This window comes from Terrapene carolina, unplaced genomic scaffold (genome assembly GCF_002925995.2).
Source record: "Terrapene carolina triunguis isolate 2854851 unplaced genomic scaffold, T_m_triunguis-2.0 Scaffold35098, whole genome shotgun sequence".
NCBI classification, from domain to species: Eukaryota; Metazoa; Chordata; order Testudines; family Emydidae; genus Terrapene; species Terrapene triunguis.
This window is the reverse complement of record NW_020699449.1, coordinates 12,074,992-12,084,219: the sequence shown is the minus strand read 5'-3', so window position 1 is coordinate 12,084,219 and position 9,228 is coordinate 12,074,992. Positions and strand designations below refer to the sequence as shown.

Here is a 9,228-nt window from a genome sequence, read left to right as displayed (position 1 = left end):
ACTAGACTTGTGCTTCAGCACCCAATGCCCAGCAATCAGTTATTGGGTTAAGAACCTCATCTTCCCATATAAATGTTAATTCAGAACAGTACATCTGGCTCTACCCATTGCTGGAGACAGTATATTGGACTAGATGGCTATGGAAAGTCCTAATTTATATTTATACGGTGTACTAGCTCTTTTAGAGGCCAAACTAACACTAATGTGGTGATGTCTTGACTTCTTTGACTCTCCAACAAAATCAGAAGAAATGCCCATCTGAATGTGGGGAGGCAATGGGTGACCTTGAAAGTCAGAATAGAAATTCCAATTGAGACAAACTTCTCTGAATAAGTCTTCCGGAAATCAAATTCACATGGAAGTGGTACAATAATTGTCTGCCAAACACAATTCAACTGTAACCCTCGATATTCCCTTTTTAGTTTGTGTAGTTATCTCCATCTGAACAGATGAGATGGACTAAGGAGTCTCAACTCCTTTGGCTAAATAAAGTTACTGTTAGGGGGTTTGCCCACTACCTCAAAGTTTAAAAAAAAAAAAAAAAAAAAGGCCCACTGTGTACTGCTGACCTAGCCCTAACCACCTGTCAGAAGCAACCCTGTAACTGGACATACGAAAGGCTGACCCTCTGGTGGTCAGTATTTGCATACTCCCAGAGCTGGCCCTATCTGAGTGAGTAACAACACCTGGCCCCACTTACAAAGTTCTACACTAATCTTCCAATTAGGAAGGTGGGACTGACCTTGTGACCAGAACTAAAGAAACTAGCACCTCCTAAGTGATTCTTACACTTCTAGGAAACCGAAGAATTGCTGGGCATGTCTTTTCTCCTAATAGATTATATCATGTCAGGTGCAATATGCTATCCTCTCAAATTCTCCTGATGACTTCTTTCCTGGTAGATGCAAACTCTCTCCTTCTCCCCCCCCCCCCTTCCCCTCTGTGTATTTGGAACAGCACTTGCTACTATCTAATGCCCCTTTTTTTCACAATAAGCTTTGAAAGCAGGAAGGAGTAGATGGCAATCTTTAGCCTGTTGTACTTAGAGCTCTATCTTGCAGAGAATGGTATGGCTCAGGATAAAATGCCTCACCTTTTTCATTCCTTTTCAGTGATATCTAACTTCATCATGTCTATAGACGAAAACAAAACAAATGCTGCTTTCCTAGAGACTGTTGATCAGGAGCATCAGGTAGGTACACTATTGGTTGCTAAGTAGGTAGAATTAAAGCAGGCTTGTAAACTAGCCTATATAACCACAATCAGATTGGGTGTTTCTAAAAGAAATACTTTAATTCTTCCAGAAGACATGGGAATAAACTACTGGATGAAATTCTACAGCCTGTCTGTTGCAGGACCAGACTAGGTCACAATGGTCCCTTCTTGCCTTAAACTAATTCATGTGTTAAACTAGAAATGACAACACAACCACTGCCAGAATGAACTTGGAATGAAATCACATCAGATCTCTCTAATGTGTAGTCTTCAACTCTGGAACATGTTCCCTTTGGGTCTGTCAGAGCCTGACTTCACTGGGAGTTGAGCATAATTGGTAGCTGATAGGGGGTCCCCAAAGCTTCAGCTCATGCCACAATCTTATCTATTATCTGAAGCTTTCTTGGGATTGGTGAAGGAAGAGTCCTACCTTTTTGTGTGTGATTGGTGCTAATTGTACCTACTGATCAAACTACTGTACACTATTGGCAAGCTTCAACACTGCCTACAGGTGTGGATAGTAGCACCTTAAATGAGTCTAAACAAGATTGCTTTCCTGGACTTTATAGGCTAGTAGAGCATCTTAGGTGGGACATCCTGACATAAGTCTCTCTTCAGTCTGCAAACATTCTAGTTCTATCCCAGGAACAGACTTGCAAAACTAACTGCAAGTGATAGATTAGTTCTTGCTAAATTGCAAGGCCTCTCAGCAAAATACTTCTGGGCACTAAAACTACCATAAGGAGGTATCTGAAGGAAAAACTAAACCTTTGCTGGAGTCCCTGAAAAAGTTAGGTGGTACTGATTCAACAGCCCTAAGATTCTCAGATGGGAAAGGGTATCTGTGCAAGTGTTACTGAGAATCTGTTTAACCAGCTGGACTCTAACGTTCTTCCCTTTCTTAGAGTGTAGTGAGTAGGGTGGCCAATCTGCCACTGGTCAGCTCTACCTATGACAAGGTTTCTACTACTTACACTGCCACTAAAGAAGACCATTCACTCATCAAGTCAGTCTGTGGTGTTGCAGAGATGGGAGCAAAGACAATTGCTACTGCTGCAGTTGATGGTGTACAACCAATTCTGACCACGCTTGAACCTCAGAGTGAGTAATGCTGTACCTGGGTGATGGGCATTTCTGCAAAAAGGCATATTGGGAGGGAGCTGAAGGTGAAGCATCGTTTCCATGTGAAATAGTGCAGGTTTGCTCTGTATGTGCTGACATCACCTCCAAAGAAGAGGATAATAAAATATTTTATATAGCATCCAAAACTACTAGGCAACATAGACATTTAAGACCAATCCTGCTCTGAAAAACCCACAATGTAAATAAACATGCAGACAAACAGGAGGGATGGCAGAAAACTATTAACAGGTCTTTCCTTATAGGTTTTTACTCTTGGCAGTTGGGTTTTGTCTTGACCTTTGGCAACTTTGCTCATCAAAACTGACAAATTCTGTCTTATTAGTAAATATGCCAAACAAATATTGCTCAGCTTTACAGTCAAATCTGTAAAACCTACAGTAAGTTGATCTACTCCTGTCCAAGTTGACAGCTTACTTACCAGCCAATAAACTGCTGGGTAACTTAACCAGCTAAAGCATAACCTTAAATACTACAGTACTGGCCTACAAAAATCAATTGCACACATCAGATGAAATGCAGCCAGCAGTACAGAAGGTAAACCTTAAGCAGTTTTCATTGAGATGTGGTTTTGCCAGGACAGATAAATCTGACAAATGTCCATAAATAAAACCACTGTCAAGACAAACTGGAGGATTGGGCCAAAAGAAATCTGAGGTTCAACAAGGACAAGTGCAGAGTCCTACACTTAGGACAGAAGAATCCCATGCACCGCTACAGGCTGGAGACCAACTGGCTAAGTGGCAGTTCTGCAGAAAAGGACCTGGAGATTAGAGTGGATGAGAAGCTGGATATGAATCAACTGTGTGTCCTTGTTGCCAAGAAAGCTAATGGCATATTGCACTGCATTAGTAGGAGCATTGCCAGCAGATCGAGCGAAGTGATTATTCCCCTCTATTCCTCACTGGTGAGGCCACATCTGGAGCATTGCATCCAGTTTTGGGCCCCAATACAGAAAGGATGTGGACAAATTGGAGAGAGTTCAATGGAGGGCAACAAAAATGATTAGGGGGCTGGGGCACATGACTTATGAGGAGAGGCTGAGGGAACTGGGCTTGTTTCTTCTACAGAAGAGAAGAGTGAGGCGGGATTTGATAGCAGCCTTCAATTATCTGAAGGGGGGGGGGGGTTCCAAAGAGGATGGAGCTAATCTATTGATAGAACAAAAAGCAATGGTTTCAAATTGGAGTGGGGGAGGTCTAGGTTGGATATTAGGAAACACTATTTCCCTAGGAGGGTGGTGAAGCACTGGAATGCATTACCTAGGGAGGTGGTGGAATCTACATCCTTAGAGGCTTTTAAGGCCCGGCTTGACAAAGCCCTGGCTGGGATGATTTAGTTGGGGGTTGGTCCTGCTTTGAGCAGGGGGTTGGACTAGCTGACCACCTGAGGTCTCTTCAGCCCTAATCTGATTCACTGTTCAGATTCCTTAATTTGAAGACAAAGGTCTTGCTATTGTCATGACTTAATGGAGAGCAGGATCAATTTTTTTTTAGATTCTAAAGGCAATATAGCAACATTAAAAACCTAGTTTGAGTTACCGTAGCCAAACACACTAATTTGTAGGCCCTACTTGAATTGTGGGATGATTGTCAAAATTGTGGCTCAGTTGTGGACAAGGTATGGGAAAATTGCAGAAAAGTAGTAATGGCCCTTATTTGCAGTAATTAAGTCATTACTGTTCTGCAATTTTCCACACAGCTGAGAGTAGGGGTAGGGGGGGTTGCTGTCAGCAGTAGCACAGAGCTCCTACAGGCAAAATTGCAGCAAAAGCCTAATGTTGCAGAAGCCTCATAGTGTGGAAGCCTCAATATCACAAGTTAAGTAGGGCTTTACTAACTTATAATTTACAATAGCAGATAATAAGGTGATAAGTTAATAGTCAGCATGGATTTGTCAAGAACAAATCATGCCCAAACAACCTGATGGCTTTCTTTGACAGGGTAACGAGCCTTGGGGGCCAGAGGGAAGCAGTAGTCATGGCATATCTTGACTTTAGTAAAGCGTTTAAGAGCAGGTTAGACAAACACCTATCAAGGATGGTATAGATAATACTTCTGCCATGAGTGCAGGGGACTGGACTAGATAACCTCTCAATGTCCCTTCCAGTCCTATGATTCTAAAACATTCTTTCCAAACTGCCTGCATAATTAAACATTAACTTACTGACAGGCTCTTCCTAGAGGTATAGCAAGCCATAGACTTCTCACCCACAATCAGCTTATTTGTAGTATGGGAGCACCTCTGTGTCTTAAATGATACAGTCCAGATCCCATTTGTCTAGGTACTGTAAACATTGTAACAGGACCTCCTCTGACTTAGTCTCTTGAAATCAGTTGTCCCAGTTCCAAGCTTTCTCTGATACTCCAGGGAACTCTGCTAAAACTGAAAGGAACTTTGAGGGACTAAAGTTGGCTTTTTACAGTTGCAGCAGTAAACGAATATGCCTGCAAAGGACTGAACAAGCTGGAGGAGAAACTGCCAATCCTTCAACAGCCAGCTGATAAGGTAACTTTTTTTTTTTGTCAAGAGAACTATTGGACAGAAGGATGCAGCAGTCTTACTTTGATTAGAATAATCTAAATGAGTGGATTCTGATGTCAGTCATGGGAGCAGTCCCTGGTCATAAGGCCTTGGCCAAACCACATGGCTGCCTTGAAACAAAGGCTGGCAGTAAGGAGCTGCCCCAAATGAAGGCTCTTCTGCTGGAAGAAACTACTAGTGGAAAATAAGGAAGTGAATTTGGTGCTGAAGCCTAAGACTAAAAAACTGTATGGACAGAGCATGGCACATCCCCACTAAAACCACTCTTGTACCCATTCATAATCTGTTGTTAACACCACTTTTTTTTTTTTCTAGGTGATCTCAAACACCAAGGAGCTTGTATCTTCCACAGTAACAGGCACCAAGGATGCAGTTGTCAGTGCTGTCACAGAAGCAAAGGATGTAGTAACTGGAATGATGGGCAAGACAAAAGAGACTGTGCAGGGTAGTATGGATGCCACCAGATCTGTAATGACTAGCAGCATGAGTGCTGTCATGGAATCAAGTGTGGGGCAGAAGGTTGTGAGCAGCATTGACACATTGTTGGGGAAATCAGAGGAACTGGTGGACTTCTACCTCCCAATAACAGATGAAGAATTAGGTCAGTGCACTCTTCCCAGTACACTAAATCTAGGAGATATAACCCTGACTTCCTGGAGAATCTCAATTTTTCTAATGTTAAATGTCTACTCATACCTTAATTGTATAATTATCTGCCACTTACAGTATCTTCACAAACATCCCTCCCATAAAGCATGCATTCAACCGGGAGTGGGGGAGGGTGTTGGCATGCAGGATCAGAACTACAACTGACTCTACCAAAATGAACATACATCTCTAATCTCAAGATGCTAATTAACATGTCTTCACTGAGGCTACCTGGTGCAGCCTTTGCGCTTCTGGCCCATAACATGGGGCTGATTGGCATGGCTTCCTAGTACTGCATTGTCTGCAGCAAACTTGAATTAATTTAAGATTTCAGGGGTAGGGGTATACCTGCAGGTACTACAGAGCTGATGGTGACTGTTCACACATCTAGGTCTCTACCATCCCAAAGCTTACTGTATACAATAGATGCTAAAGCTTTATTTACTGCTCCTGTTCCCCTTCCTTTTCTAAACAGGTGAGTACTATGCAAGTGTTGATTCACTGTAGCCCATCTTATGTAATGATTTGTATAAAATCTCCTCTTAAGTGCATAGATTTCCCAGTTGGTCTGGACTCTGAATACAGGGTATCTTAGCAGCATGAACTCTTTACTAGTTGATCAGCTCTCAAAGGCAGTTCCTTAATCTGGATAACCTGTCAGACCTTTCCAATGATGAACTTTTTTAGCCTGCTATTCCACTAGATAATGACTCTTCCCCCCTGCGTGCCCCCCCCAATCATCTTGTACTAAAGCTATTTAAAGAGGCTGATCTGAGACAGGCTGCAGGCACTTTGCTGTAACTGGAATAGCCCCTATTATACGCTGTCATTGGGAGTCTGCTTCTTACTACACTAGTGCACAAATACTAATCCTCTAGTGACTAGATTAACACAAACACCTGTCCTTGGCTGTAAATTACTGATCCTATTTTAGTTCAATTATGTGGCCTTGTTGGCCCTTTGATGTATCAAATGAAATCCTCTGGGTACTGAGTTAACTAAGAATGTGTTTGTGCTGCACAAGCACAAATTGGGGAAAGGATTCCTAGCACCAGGGAGTGATTACAACAGATCAAAATTATGGCCTCCTGTCTTCCTCCCCCCCCCCCCCCCCCATCACCATGGTACTTCATCTGACTCTCAGCCTTGACTAGGATTAAACCTTGTTCTTCTCATTCCTTTCAGTTAAGCTTGCAACATCTCTGGAGGGGTTTGAAGTGGCCTCAGTAGAGCAGCAGAGACAGCCAAAGAGTTACTATGTACGTTTGGGTTCCCTTTCAACCAAACTCCGCCAACGGGCCTACCAGCACTCCCTGGGCAAGGTGAAACAAGTTGGACAAAGTACAAAGGAGGCCCTCTTCCAGCTTCAGCAAACCATTGATCTGGTAGGGAATGCAAATCATAGGGGGGGAGGGGTTCCCCCTAAAAGCATTGTCATGGATAAGTGATGAAAGCATAGTGATGAACCCTATATATGAATAGCTTTCTGTGGGATGCCTATATTTGCCTACAATAGCAAGGCTTAGAGCATTGTCGCTGTGGTGGTACAGCCTGCTTCTTCACAGGTCAGTCTGTAAAAGCAAGAGGGATTGGAGAGGTGGAGAAATACTACTTCCTCAGGATTTACTGCCAATTTTTTTTTTTAATCTTGCAAATACTTTCAGATTCACCTGTCATGTGGTGCATGTATCTACTAAGGAAATAGAGGCAAGCAAAAAGCTCTCAACCATAAGCAGGGCCCCATGTACTCACTTTCCCAGCCATGTCTTGTGAAATCCAGCCTCTGCTCCAGAGTCTGATTCAGTTTAAACTGATTCTGACACTTCCAGTGTTGCCATCAAATCCTGGGGACAAGAAATTGATCTAAAAGCATCTCTTGCAGACCACCTAAATCACACCTTCTAAAACACAAACTGCCCCTTGAGATCTGAGTACACTAAAACGTGAGATGCCAACACATCCAATTGCTAAACACTTCAGTAGACTAAACAAACATTCTTACACAAGATGTTGCCTTTCATGTCTCCCAGGTAAGATATAAAAGACACAGCCATTGTACTGACACATTCCATTTTGTAGCTGGTTCACTTAAACTTCTAGTCAAAATAAAGCTGTAGCAGAAGTTTAGCCTGGCTCACAGCACACTGCAGAACTCGATTTCTCCCCCATGTACTCTGCAAGATGGTCTTGTCTTACAATAGTCAACAGACCTGTAATGAGCTGTGATTCTCATGAATGTTTCCATGAAAACATTTAGTATGATATACAGGACAACTTATGACATGGGATGGGGAGAGCTCAGATGTCTCCTGTCAGTCTTATTTTAAAATATCCATCACTTGGCATATTCCAGAGGACATTTTTTTTTTCCCCTTAGTCCCGCCTCTGGCTGGGTGATCTACCAATAACCAGAGGAGCCATCGCTCCAAGGCAGCAGAAGCATCCCAACCTTTTTGTATTGAGTGACAGAATTTTGACAGGAATCCACAGCCCTCTAAAGACATTACTGTTTCTCACTGAAGTCAGACTTCAAGCATCTCGTTTTTTTTTTCTTTTCTTTTAATCTCTCCAGATTGACTATGCTAAAGAGGCTGTGGGTCTGAAGCTTCATGATGGCCAAGAGAAGCTGAATCAAATGTGGCAGGAGTGGAGCAGGAGGGAGATAGGAGCAAATGAAGACAAAGACTCTGCAAAGCCAGAGGTATCACCCTTACTGAAGAACAGTCTAGAATTATTTGAGGTTAACTCTAGTGTTTAAATCACAGGACTATTAGTAGTTAAATTCAGAGGTAGTATTCAGATGTCATGCATTCAACCGTGCACTCTAATTATAATGTATGAATGTTTTATACATGGGTTTTTCTCCCATTAATTGCTAACTTGCTTCTTCACAGCTGATTGAGTCTCAGACACTGGCTGTTTCACGTAGCATCATCCATCACTTGCAGGCCATCTGTCTCACCCTAGTATCCAGCATTCAGGGCCTCCCAGCCAATATGCAGGACCGGGTCCAGCAGATCCTAAGCGGCCTAGAAGACCTCCATGCTTCCTTCTCTACTGCTGCTTCCTTCCAGGATTTGTCCAGCAGTGTCCTCTCCCAGAGCAGAGAGAAGGTGACCAAAGCACAGGAGTCTCTGAATGAGCTTCTGGAGTATGTGGTGCACAACATTCCCCTCACATGGATTGTGGGACCCTTTGCTCCATCTGGAGACTCTGCAGTGGATGATAAAGTGGAGAAGGACTAGACTATCCTAGCTGCCTCTAGACAAAGGAGGACAACAGAAGCTCTGAACTCTCATTGTAAAGGACATGACAGACCTATAGGTCTTAGTCTTCAGCCTATGTTTGACATCCTTCAGAGAATATAAACCTGTTGCCTTTACCTTGCAGGAAACTGACATCCATACAGTTTCTCTTGACCAATTCAATGGGCCTGGAACTCCTTTGTTCTGAAATGCTGAGACTTTTTCCATGTTTGCTGTCTCAAATCAATTGTTGGCGCTTATACTCCTGCATGTGCAAACAGTCTATGATCAGGTCTAGTGTATGATCGTTTGGCTGCCTGTGAGGCTCAAAGCAAAGTCCAACTTGTAACCCTAATGCCCAAAAGTCAGTGTGTTGGTCAGAAGCTGATTACTGCAGTTTCTGGGAGAAATATCTCTGGTAAAAGAGCCAATTCAC

General features: G+C 42.9%; 1 protein-coding gene across 1 annotated transcript; it reads left to right on the top strand.

Moving 5' to 3' along the window:
• Positions 1-1,129: 1,129 nt before the first annotated feature.
• Positions 1,130-8,792, top strand: LOC113405345 (perilipin-3-like). Its single transcript, XM_026646479.1, has 7 exons — positions 1,130-1,192; positions 2,121-2,316; positions 4,781-4,863; positions 5,215-5,500; positions 6,733-6,932; positions 8,120-8,248; positions 8,442-8,792. Exons 1-7 carry the CDS (start codon positions 1,130-1,132, stop codon positions 8,790-8,792), a joined length of 1,308 nt encoding a protein of 435 aa, XP_026502264.1.
• Positions 8,793-9,228: the final 436 nt, after the last annotated feature.